Raw genomic sequence first — 13,358 nt, forward strand, 5'->3', positions numbered from 1 at the left:
TTCCCAAAACAAAACTTCATGCTCAGTCTTATCCTTATTCAATATTACATTCTAATTTTATTTTTTGTACCTATTGGATTATTAGGGTGAAAGTAGTTCTGCCCTTTGGTGCTTTCCCTACAATAAACCTTGAAGGTAATCGCAACCTTACGCGAGAGAAATCTTGAAACATCTTTCTTCTTGAACTATGGAGCTTAGGACAATGTTTATTCTATACACCCTTAAGGAAGCACAAGCAGTGCAGGCTTTACTGCCATCTGCCCAACCTGCTGTTGGGGAGCCGTATTTAATTCCGTAAGCCATAGTTAGATATACTAGCAAGGTATTTAATTAGAATAGCTGACTTGAGCTGGCAGCAAGTCTTATGCAGAATAGAACCACCTGTCCATTTACCCATGGTGGTGATTTCCATCTATATCCCTATCTCAGAATCCCTTCCTCCCCTACGACCATTGTTGGGAAATGATGACAAGTACATCATTTAATCTGATTATCAATCAGCCCTGAGGATTGTGTTATTTATGGATATTTTGTTTTAAAGTAATGAGTTGGCAAAGAGGACACTAATGAATATTAAATACTACAATGCATAAGTGTAACCCTGTCATTGACAGAGGGCTCCTACAACTCCCTGAAGCTGGCTAAATATAGCAGCAAGGCTCTTATTACTATCAAACTGAACCCCCTTATATATAATATTGTGGATGACAACATTTTCGTAAAGAATTTTGTTATGGTATTTAAAATGAGCAGAACAGAGCATAAATTAGTAGAGATTATGTATATAGTATGATATACACTACACACGCCACAGCCCAAATACACTCCCTCTGTGGGAATATACAGTCATCATTTCTGTTCCTCTCACTTAGAGTTTCTGTTCTGACATAACCATTGAACGCTAACCTTACTATGTGTTATTGGTGGAACATGTGGTTACTCACCTACCTAACTTTATCTACCTATTGCTCCTACAGCATCTCAGCTTTCAGGTATAACCCCAGCTGGTATCCCTTACTAACTTGGTAAACTTGGTATGGCCCTATATCTACCAGGCTCTGGACACAGGGTACTGGGGTTTATAAAGCTAGGTAGTCACATGGGCTAGTATTAATCAAAAGAGCAAATGTGGAAAACACTGCCAGGAGAAAGAATTGCTTATTGGCTATTTCCTGCAGGTACAATGGAATGGAGGGTCAGAATGGGTTAGTAGGACCCAGATTTAGAGAATTTCATTCTTAAACCTAGTAATGATTAGTTTTCCCAGTGATTTATCAAAATCCCTCATATGTACTGTTAAAACACACACACAAGGGAATAAAGCAATCATCTTTTCATAAATATGTTCCTATGAGAATTTTATAATGTACACAATCAAGGCAAAGTGGATTTTAGATGAATATCTGTCCCTTTGTTTAAGTAGCTAAGAGTAGATATGGGCCTTAATTCAAATAGCAGATACCGTAGCTTTCTTTTCATTTGCCAATGCTGTTTATCAGATCTATCCACCTACACGTCTCCAGAATGTATCTGTTAGACAATGAAGTAAGCATTTCATCTAAGCAATTTTCAGTAAGGTAAAAAAAAGGTATGGTTTGCTATCCCCTTTGTGTCAAAGCTTTAAAGGTTGCAGACTGTGTATTGATTTCCTTGGTGTATTGAAGAGAATGACTGTGTTCCTATGCAGCCTTTTCTAGCAGATGGCTGGTGTGACACCATTAATAACCGTGCATATTGTCAGTATGATGGAGGAGATTGCTGTGCCTCTACTCTGTCCTCTCACAAGGTAAGCGAAAACAAGGCAATGTGGGGCCATAAACAAACGCACCCTTTCTTTATCTAATATCCATTTATAACTATCTATACATCATATATTTAAAGCTGTAAAGTGCCTTGCAAGGGTATTCAGGCCCCTGATTTACAAGTCTTGCCCCAAAATGTTGTTCTCTGTTATATTTTTTTTATTATTATTGTTTCAGCTCAGGAAAATTAAAACAAAAAACAGATCAATGTAGTGAGCCTACAACACAGAAATGCCAGTACAGTACGATACTGCACAGGTGTTTTTGTTGACTTCAATGGTATCCGCCTGTTACTGTGCAAAGGGGGTGGATTTCAGGCCATGTGCAGAGACGGATACCATAAAAAGGCAGTATTAGCACTTATAAATGTGTAGACCAGTGACCCAGAGAGCACACCGTATCTAAATGCTTCATAAAAGTGTGATTTGTTTGTGGAGACATAATAGCACTATATGTTTCGGCTTGAAAACCTTCTTCTGATGCTCTTCGGGTCACTGATCTACACATTTATAATTGTTTACAGCTGGCATGGGGTCTGTAACCTGTTGAGGAGCACATATTGATTACAAAAGATGCTGCATAAAGACTTATCTACTACTTTACAGTATTACCACTTATATACTATTTGCATAACTATTGAGTCTAGCAAAAAAGGGAAAGTTGTGCTTACCACTAAATTTTAAACCATTAGGCAGGAGTGCAATGAGGTTGTGATCACAAAATTCATATAGACAGCAACAAGATGTCCTCTGCACTCATTATCAATATATATAGGACATTAAGACACTCTGTACCTTAAGCTACCAAGCAGTGGCCTCCCCTTTTATCTGACACATTAAGAATTCTGTATAGAAGAGATGGCATTTTTTGGTATCTTAATGCACAAAATATATTAGTTTTACCTGCAACTTGCTTTCCAAGGCTAAACCTAAATCCTAAATGATTGCCCTTTTTATTGGCTACCACTGGGATCACCTGACTGTAGCTGGGAAGGGTGGGAGCTACAACATGGAGCTGGCCACTGCTCCCGTATACACTGTAGGAAAAAAAGAAAAGTTGTACTCACCACTTTAATTAAAACCTTTAGGTGGGGGCACAATAAGGCTGTGAAAACAAAATTCATACAAAGACAAGAGGTCCTCTGCCCCATTATCAATATATATATGACTATATAATTTTTTGAACATAGAACTCAGATGAATGGGGATGACTGACGTAGTTGGCCTGATTGAATATATTGCAATATATGGACAAAGAATCCCTGTTTTGTTTTAAGGGGAGGGCATTTTTGCAACTTAGGGGCACATTTACTAACCCACGAATGGGCCAAATGCGTTATTTTCGTAATGATCGGTAATTTTGCGATTTTTTCGGCGTCTTTACGATTTTTGCGTAAAAACGCGAGTTTTTCGGCGTCTTTATGATTTTTGCGTAAAAACGCGAGTTTTTCATAGCCATTACGAAAGTTTCACAAAGTCGAGATTTTTTCGTAGCGTTAAAACTTGCGCGAAATGTCGCGCCTTTTAAGTTTTAACGCTACGAAAAAGGCGAGACTTTGCGTGCAAGTGTTAACGCTACGAAAAAATCGCGACCTTGCGCAACTTTCGTAATGGCTACGAAAAACTCGCGTTTTTACGCAAAAATCGCAAAGACGCCGAAAAAATCGCAAAAAATACGAAAAAGTCGCAAAATGTTCGTTTCCAATCGGAATTTTTCCAATTCGGATTCGAAATCGTGTCTTAGTAAATCAGCCCCTATGTGTTATATATATATATTGATAATGGGTGAGTGCAGAGGATCTCTTGTCTTTGTGCGTATATATTATTTAATAAACTATAATATCATGAGTCATGTTTTGCAACAACAGATTGAAGTTTTGGGGAGTATCTTCCAGATCGTGTTTGTGCAACTCAGTTTCAAATAGTGCCACAGTATTACAGTTGGTAGAATATCAAGACTTGAAGACATTTTCCTTTTTGTTCCTGAGCCTCTCCAGTGTCTTTGAAGTCAATTTCAATGAATGAATTGCTTTAGGTTCAGAATACTTTTTCAAGCACTGTATATAAAGCTATTTTATGTCACAGATCTCCTTAATGTTGTCTTGCCCTAGAGCACAAATGGGGCACATGCTCAAAATTCGGTTGCTGGATTTCTCCCAAGATAATAAAGATACATACTAAACAATAAATCACAAATAGGTTTATTCAAGATAAGTGATTCTTTTATTAAAACATTTAAAACATCACTCAGGACTGAGAGAATCCTCCTCATCTTATTAATGCAGTTTGCTGACAGACAGAACAAAGGAACTTGTCCTCCATAAACAAATCTTACTTAAAATATATTACTTACTATTTTGTTGCTCACACGTTGCCACTCCATTATAACACAAAAACTGGGGCTTTTAATGGTCCTTGTTGAGATGTCTCTTGACATTCCTAAGAAATCCAAGTTGTATAGAAGCCCTAAATATTTGACTTGCACAAATTACCCAATATCATAAGCAGTTAATATTTTTTAAGTGTGTTAAACTTGGTGTTAGCATGTTCATTGCTGGTGAATTACCAACATTGCTCCATTAGCTGTAGGTCTGGCACCATTAAACACAAATACCCTTTGCGCTCCAATGAGTATAGTTAAAATGTGTGGCAGTGATGTAGACTAGAAGCAGATAAATTACAAATTTTACAGTGAGCTGATTAAAAAAATGTAATTAGCAGCAAACTGGTATGATTCATTAGACGCAATCAAATCAGGGTGATTTTCAGCTAGTTTAAGGGCCATCAACAAACTAAGGGAGTCTAGATTTGAAAGTAAATTAATACCTGATTGGCCTGGTAATTTGAATCTGTCCAGTTGAAATAAGCAAGCAATGGGTTTCAACTGAATTATAAAATATGCACAGCTTTGTAAGAACCCGCTATTCTAGAGGTGGCCCACGTTCCCCACCTGTTTGGCTGCTGTGATGACCCACACCTGTCTAGCTAATGGTACCTTTAAATGGCATCAATACTGAGATTAACTGACCCCCCTGCATTGGTTATACCTCAGTATGTACAGTATGTCTTGTATTGTTCACAGCTTTAAGTCCTTGCATTGTTCATAACTAAGGCTCAGACTGTTCCCCCCACATTATTCACCTGTTCACACCTCAGAAGGGTTGTAGGAGCAGTGCTGGCATTGTGTCATTTTGGAATGGTCATGATCAGTTTCTTAAACAGTCATAATAGGTTTCCTTGTCTCCTTCCCTACACTGCCTGCCCCGCTCTACCCTGCCTGCATGTGCCATATTCTGCCTGCCCTATGCTGCCTGTGTGTGCCATACTCTGCCTTCCCTATGCTGCCTGTGTGTGCCATACTCTGCCTGCCCTATGCTGCCTGTGTGTGCCATACTCTGCCTGCCCTATGCTGCCTGCGTGTGCCATACTCTGCCTACCCTATGCTGCCTGCATGTGCCATACTCTGCCTGACATATGCTGCCTGTGTGTGCCATACTCTGCCTGCCCTTGTGAGTCTTAGTTGGAGGAGATCCTGCTTCTGCTACATTGTTTCAAGAATTAGAACCAGCCACACACAAATGGACAACCAAATAATGATTTCAATTGCAGTTACCATTTACAAATAACTTCAGTAACATTAACATTTTTTCATTAACGTTTACTGAAAATTTGATGAGTGTTACAAATTCTCTCTCTGTGCAAAAATGTTTTTGGGCAGCTTTCCCCTGCACTGCACCCTCTGAAAGTAAAGACCCCCATTAAAAAATTGTTTTTTTTTTTGTTCTGAAAGTAAAGACCCCATTAAAAATGTGTTTTTTTTATTTTGTTCTGTGGACGTTATCTGTCTGTGGAATGCTTCAGATGAGTTTGCATTTAGGCATATATTTTCTAGAATTTAAACTTTTCCAATTGTGAAGAATATATATAAATTAAATAATTAGCAGTGTGAGATAAGATTTTGCTGGTGCCAACATTCATCTTGCTAAGAGCAGTAATTAATCTGTGTAGTACCTCTGCAATGAAATAAAATAGCAAAATAGTCTCGAGGTTATATCTTTTGGCTAATTGAGTAAGTAAATCTTGCAGTTCAGACAACGGTGGTACTTTATTAAGACACTGTTTGTAATGACTGGAGAAGGCACTACAGAGTTCTAAAAGACTTCAGCCTGCTTCATTTAGTTAGCCTTTAAAGGTTCCACCTTCCAAGCTTTCCTTGAAATATACAGTAATCCATCTAGTATCAAAACATCCACAGTAAATATATATATCAGCGATGACCGCATTTTTTCAAATTGCATCACTGCGAATTTCCACATTTCGCCATTGGCAAATATTTTCGCGAAAATTGACACAAAATTGTGCCGCAACAAAAATTCAGCGAGTGTGAAAAAAAGTTGTGGTCACATTAAAAACGTCTGTCATAACTAATATATATTGGTTTATAGGTTTTGTAAATGAAATTTAAAAAACTAATTTTTGCTTGTGTAAGACCTATATATACATACCATCGCCACATCACCCAACAAGGCATTACAGCTCTTATCATAAAGAACCATTTGCATTGCTTTAAGTGGAAATTCTGTTCCATAGATCTAAAGGAATGGCCTCTCGTTCTTTTATCTTTTCTATGTGAGACAAGGTTCCTTTCTATCTATCTATATTGTCCTTTTCTTTAGAGACTCAAACTTTAATAGTCTTACTTCATAGTATGATTGTTACATTAATTTAGTCTAGTTGCATGTCTCTACACTCTTTCCAGTTTTTTTAATATCCTGGGGCTCAAACCTGTACTTCATACTTAAGGAATCATCAGGAATCTATAAAGAGACAAAACTATGTTTTCCTCTCTCGTCTCAATGCCCTTTTACTTTATTTGCTTTGGAAAACAATGACTACACTGCTTTACAAAAATCTTTAAATCCTTGTCAGTTAAGGAGACCAGCTGTTGAATTATCAGAATTGATAATAAAAGTGAAGCCTTTAATAAATGGTTCATCATTTGTGTAAACAAAAGAAAAATAGTTTAAAATCACTGCATTTTCCCTGTTCTCATAAACCAATTTATCTCCCATTGATACCAAGGTTTCCACCCTCTAATTTGGGATTTGCTTTACTTTTTACTACAACGCACTTTTCTTTCTCTGTTGTAGCTTGCATTATTGCTATTTATTAGCAACATGAAAAATAGCTTACGTGTCATGTCTAAATCATCTCTGAAAATAGAAGCTCCTGAACTGTGGAAATGGCCCCTCAACAGTAATGAATTGGCTCAAGTTGAAGAGCTTGTCATAATTCTGTAACTATGTTGTTATTTAAGGTGGTGGTTGAACAAAAGGGGGACCACAAAGGGGGACACCACAGCCTTAGAAAGTAGTTTGGTAAAAGACTGGTAAAAACTGCAAAAATGTTATCATTATTGGTTTGTTAAAAAACAGTATTTTCTATTTGTGCACAATCAGGTGATACCTTTTGCTGCTGATTGTGAAGAAGATGAATGCACCTGCCGTGACCCTGATGCAGAGGAGAACAGAATTCACCGCCCAGAGGCACACTGACACCGTGTTGCAGTGGCATAAAGTAGCCCACATAAAGCTGCTACAGGGGACAATACCTGCTGATAATAGCTGATAATTGATAACCTCATGAGTGCCTCCTGGATTGGGTGCACCATTTTTATATGGATGACCCTGAAACGAAACTGTGACACCAAAGATAGAGATGGAACCCAACTTCAGTTATAAGAAAAATGAGATAATAAATCAATGTGAGCACCTTTTGGGAAAACACATTAGTACCAAGAAGCGTTATGTGCCACTGACATTTATTGTACAACATACCAAAAGAAGGACATTCCAAAGCCTTTTATGGTTTTACAATGTGTAGGGCTCCAAGCTCAGCCTATCTCATATACATAATCTAAAGATTAAGAAGAGGCCAATCATATTTTACTGTATGTCACTGTGCCCTGTCACCTGCATGAACACAGTCTGTCGTGAGTATATTAGATTTATGTTGGATTAGTACCTTTTATTTAACCCTTTAGTATGAGGCATTTTCTAAGATTATAATATAATTACTGAATACCAGGGAGTTACTGTTATTTTTCTCATTGTCGCATAGTATAAATATAAATCTGGTGGTTCTGTGTATGTGTACTTTTTATTAAAATATTCTTGTGCTATTTTCTTTCTTGTTAACTAATTCATTTGTTCATTTTTTTCTATAATATTAAAAAGCAGTGCATGTCCATAACTTCAGTACAGTCCTCAGGTGTAGGATATATTCTTCAGTATAAAATTGCTCCAAGCATCTACACTCAGGAGTTCATAAAATGTAGCAAACTTTACTGCAACACTGAATACTCTCCCTGTGTAGCTTCAGCCTTATACTCAACACATTTGCACTACCACAAGGGTCCTTATCAGGTGACTGAAAGAACCCCACCCCTCCAAAAATGTCAAAAGATAACAAGTCATCCAGTAAAGTGCACAATCAGGGGTCATTTGAATTATGAACCTGTAGGAAAATCAGGAATGGATTAAGGAACAATCAGGTACCCTACCCAATGTATCCAAATATTCCATATCTCAGAATCTGACCATCAACAAGTAAATCTGCAAATATACAGCCCTTCCACTGCATACATTCTCCTCTTGATCATTCAGTCCAGGCACCACAGAAACTACCTTCATGGGACATCAGGCAATAGTTCCACACTCAACTCAAATAATCAACCCTTTGGCACTTTAAGCGTATACATAGTGAACATCAGAGGCTTTAATCTCTCCATTTATCATACTCAGTTCCATGAAATATAGAACAATATGATGCATAGCAACTTTCCCAATAGCTTTCACATTCAAAATCTCTACTCCGCTATACCACCAAACAATGTAGATCTCTATAAAAATATATATGCATAAAACCTAAAGTTAAGTACTAAGGGCCACCCACCTGGAATCTTACAATTCACAAAGCACACAAACAAACCAACATGTTATATTAGCCAATGAATGGACAGAGTTCTGTCTTTCACTCTCACACTTTTACACTCAGCACTTCTTGTTACAGTTAGAGCTGCATTATTTTTGGTCAGGTGATCTCTGAGGGAGCACACAGCCCATCACTAAATGGTGGCTTAAAGGAGAAGGAAAGGCTAATAAAGAGTTAATCCCAAGCTGCAGGCATACCTTCAGTTGTCTCAATAGTGCCCTTAAGTCTCCCCATATTTCTCCCGTTCAGAAGATCTAAAGCCAAACTGGAAGGAAAAACGCTGAGCTGGGTAGAGAAGATTCCCATAATGCCTCGCTCCTTCCCAGACTTGGCAACTCGGGACAGTAGGTGGCGCATGCACACTGCTCATTGTCTGTAACAGAAGTGTGCACGCTCCCTTCCTCTGCCGTGAAAAAGAACTGACAGGCAAGCGCTGAACACTGATCTTAAACAGAATGACAGGCAAGAGGGGGGGGATTGCGAGCGAGCGGTGCTATGTGGAACAAAGCCACAAACTGTATAGTGGGAGCAATATAAAATCAGTTTTTAAACATGAGCAGTGAAAAATTAGTGATTGCACTGGGGAATAATGGTCCCTTTAAATTTATTATTTTTGAATTAAGAATAATTAATATGATGTGAAAATAATTGATTCCTGAAATTACTTTATTGGCCATAAGTATATTTAATAATGCATTTATAAATTGCTAATAAATACTGTTTTATATAAACTATTAATTCATGTGGCCATTGGCAATGGCAAAAAAAAACAATGTGCAAGATTTATAGCAGATTATGCAGTTAACCTAAATGAGCTCCTAAAAACTCGCAACTCGGCAGAAATAACGCAGAAACTAACTGCTACATTTGCGTAAATATCGGCACTTATCACAAGACAAATCGGTCTCATTGCACTTTAGTAAACATGGGAGTGGGGTTAATTTTGTCACAAGAATAGGCGATCATTTTTACGAACTTTAGTAAACAGACGCTTCAGTAAGAGGAGGGAAAATGTGCTCTGTATAACAATGGGGTGATAGTTAAATACGATGAAATCACAAGAAGAAAGGATGGCCAGGCAAGGAGAGGGGGTGACCAGAGGGCAATGGTAAAATATCTGAGGAATGGTGGAAAGAGACATGGGGGGTAATGGAGAAGAAAGGTGGATAAGTTAAAACTGGCCATACTGAGATTGTTACTAGTGGAACAGGAAAAAAAAAAAGCAGAATGCGGAGGGGAAAAAGGTAAATGACAGAATGGTGGATGAAAAATGCCATACTTCAAAAAAAGTATGGGCCAGCACACTACTGTGAAATGCTGGGAGCGATACATGCTGCCTGTCATGAAAATCTGGGGGGGGTGTCACACACTGCCTGTCATGAAAATCTGGGGGGGTCACACACTGCCTGTCATGAAAATCTTAGGGGGTCACACACTGCCTGTCATGAAAATCTGGGCCTGTCATGAAAATCTGGGGGAGGGGGGGTCACATGCTGTGTCATGAAAATCTGGGGGGTTGCATGCTGTCTGTCATAAAATGCTGGGGGCCACACACACTTCCTGTCATGAAATGCTGAGGGCCACACAAGCTACCTGCCATAAAATTCTTGGAGATCTGAAATGATTTGGGGGTTGGCACATACTGCCTGTCATGAAATACTGGGAGGGCTGACATGATATGCCTGTTATGAATGCTGTGGGGCTACACATGATGCCTGTCATGCAATGCAGTGGGGGGCAAAGGTAGTATCATTGGATAAACATGAATTTAGTTTGTTTGGAGTTTTAATAACCTTTGGCATTACCTTTGGTAATATATATATATATATATATTCCAGTTTGCTTTATTATATAAACTGTCTGTTGGTTAAGTCTGATTCTGATGCTTTATATGAAACTGCAACATATTAATCATTTAATAATTCATTGTTTCACCAAGCCATGCTTTCAGAGTTAGCTTTAAGCCACATTGGCTACTTCCCCGCATTTGTTTCGTAGCCACACAGCTGCAAAAGACAATAATTTGACAGCAAGGCTTAACAGAAAACCTAATAAATTGGAAATAGTATCAACATCAAGATGGAGACATTTTCACTATCCTCTATCATCCATTTCAGATCACAATTGGCCATTTCTAAACTATTTCTACTTAAAGGGAAACAGGAAAACACTAGGAAAAAATAGGATGCAGAGAGGCCATCACCTAAAATATATAAATGATAGAGTGGCGCAGGCCCATATGAGTAAACTTTTCAACAATTTATTGTAAAAAAGATAACATTGCACTTACAAATTATCACGGATAAAAGGCACATCAAATAGCTTCCTGGTACACTAGAATAACAATCTCCTGACAGTATCTGAGTGTCAATGTACTGGGTTTATGCAGCCACAATGAGCCACATGTTTTGTTGGATTATGATCCAGTGGCTTTAGGGTCAGGCAAAGCTTTGAACAAAATAAATAGTACATGCTTAGTATTATATAGACACTAGTGATGAGAAAATCTGTCCTGTTTTGCTTCACTGAAAAATTGCCTTACTTTTTTATTCATAGCTTTGCTTGTATCTGTGACACTTTGTAAGTGTAAATTATATCTATTTTATAATAAATTGTTGAATAGTTTACACTATGGGCCTGTGCCCATCTATTATTTATAAATTTTAGATGGCTGAGGATTGATCTTCTTAATTGAGGTGACTGAGGCTATATGGGGTCCATATAAAGAGCCGGTTATCTGGATTTATTGACTTTTCTAACCGTGTTTCCGTGGATAGACTGTGGTATCTATGTGTGTATATACAGTTTGGTTATTTCCCTATAGGACCAAACTCTAAATTATATCCTTATAAATGGTGCTTGGTGATGTCATCAGTTATAATCGGAGCTTATCACTCACTAAAACTTGTATATTAAGGTGAAAACACATGGGACGATTAGTTGCCGTGACTTTTAAAACAGTCGGTTGTGGTGACTTTCCCACCATTATATAATGTATAAGTTGCTGCGACTTTTTAAAAAGTTGTGGTGACTATTTGCCACATGTGTCTTTGCCCTTATAATAAAGAAAGTACGACCTGTCGTAAAATATGAGGATATTAGAAGTGACCTCGGAGTTCCATGACCTGTATAAAAGCATTCGCCTTTGGCCTTGTGCTTTTATATGGTTATGGAACTCTGAGGTGACTTATAATATCCCTATATTTTACAATAGGGGGTACTTTATTCACTACATATATACCAGGAACTTGTTTTAATAATAGCAATATCCCTACCAATTTTGTATAATCTGCGCTCATTTTTATGGATAAGATGACCCATGAGAATTTTTTAGATAAAGCTTCTAAAAAGTAATACAAAATCTAATATTCCTAGGATAAATAGCAAAAATAACATTTCATGAGCTGTAAGTCTTTGTATCCTGTAAACCTCACACTGTAAAGGTAATTTGTCCCTGCCCCTCCCCATGTCAGTGTCCCATGTCTGGGACTTGATCAGTGATCATATGTGTATGACCAATATATGTTTTAACTGCAAAAAGTGCTTAGGTACAGGCAAATCCCCTGAGCCTGATTCCAGTGCAGCTGTAAATGTTATACTGAAGGTCATGTAAGAATCCATCACAATGTTGTCTTTTGTATTAGCAATGAGTTCCCTCTGATGAAATTGGCTAGCCTGAGCAGACAATCCATCAACCTACTCCTATTTGACCCCCTTGATATTCACTTCATAGCCAATTCTTCTGTTTGTTGCCACCATTTTGTGATCACTGTTTTTCTGAAGAAAAAAAAAAAATCTCAGAAATTGAGAGTAAGGAATAATATTCATTGTGGCCCTGTTGGGGTGCAGTAGCATACTCTGGTCTGTTTCCTTTGGAAACAAATTACTTGTGAGCTGATAAACTGAATTGCTGTTTATTTAAAAGGTCAACACTCTTACTATCTACTGTCATAAAAAATTATATGGGTGTATCCAAGGGGTTAAGATGTACTGAAAATTCTTGGAACTCCTCAGAGCTCCCCCAAACCAAAAGGACAATATCAATATATTTCTTTATTCATCAATATTTTAGAAGAAAAATAATAAAAAATATAGTTTCTTTCATACTGTTCCATGTACAAATTGGCCAGGGAGGTCACTGAGGAAGCCATCATGGCACTAGATACTGTACCTACAGAATTAGCAGTATGCTGACTTGAATCCCACATTTTCACCTAAGGGTGTATGGGTTCACATTCACTAATACATTACAACAACATTATAGTACATAGTTACATAGTTACATAGGGTTGAAAAAAGACCAGTGTCCATCAAGTTCAACCCATCCAAGTAAACCCAGCACACCTAACCCACACCTACCAATCTATACACTCACATACATAAACTATAAATACAACCACTAGTACTAACTGTAGATATTAGTATCACAATAGCCTTGGATATTCTGATTGATCAAGAACTCATCCAGGCCCCTCTTAAAGGCATTAACAGAATCTGCCATTACCACATCACTAGGAAGGGCATTCCACAACCTCACTGCCCTCACCGTGAAAAACCACCTACG

The 13,358-nt window shown here is 37.8% G+C and overlaps 1 protein-coding gene across 1 annotated transcript in view; it reads left to right on the forward strand.

The window, feature by feature from the left end:
- pappa2 (pappalysin 2) overlaps positions 1 to 7,982 on the forward strand; it is a 70,912-nt gene extending 62,930 nt beyond the window's left edge. The window contains exons 22-23 of the mRNA XM_002931469.5: positions 1,688 to 1,786; positions 7,261 to 7,982. Coding sequence (XP_002931515.4) covers positions 1,688 to 1,786; positions 7,261 to 7,356 — 195 coding nt within the window. The 3' untranslated portion in view covers positions 7,357 to 7,982. The remainder of the gene's footprint in view (positions 1 to 1,687; positions 1,787 to 7,260) is intronic.
- The last annotated feature ends 5,376 nt before the right edge of the window (positions 7,983 to 13,358 follow it).

This window comes from Xenopus tropicalis, chromosome 4, assembly GCF_000004195.4.
Source record: "Xenopus tropicalis strain Nigerian chromosome 4, UCB_Xtro_10.0, whole genome shotgun sequence".
Classification (NCBI taxonomy): Eukaryota; Metazoa; Chordata; class Amphibia; order Anura; family Pipidae; genus Xenopus; species Xenopus tropicalis.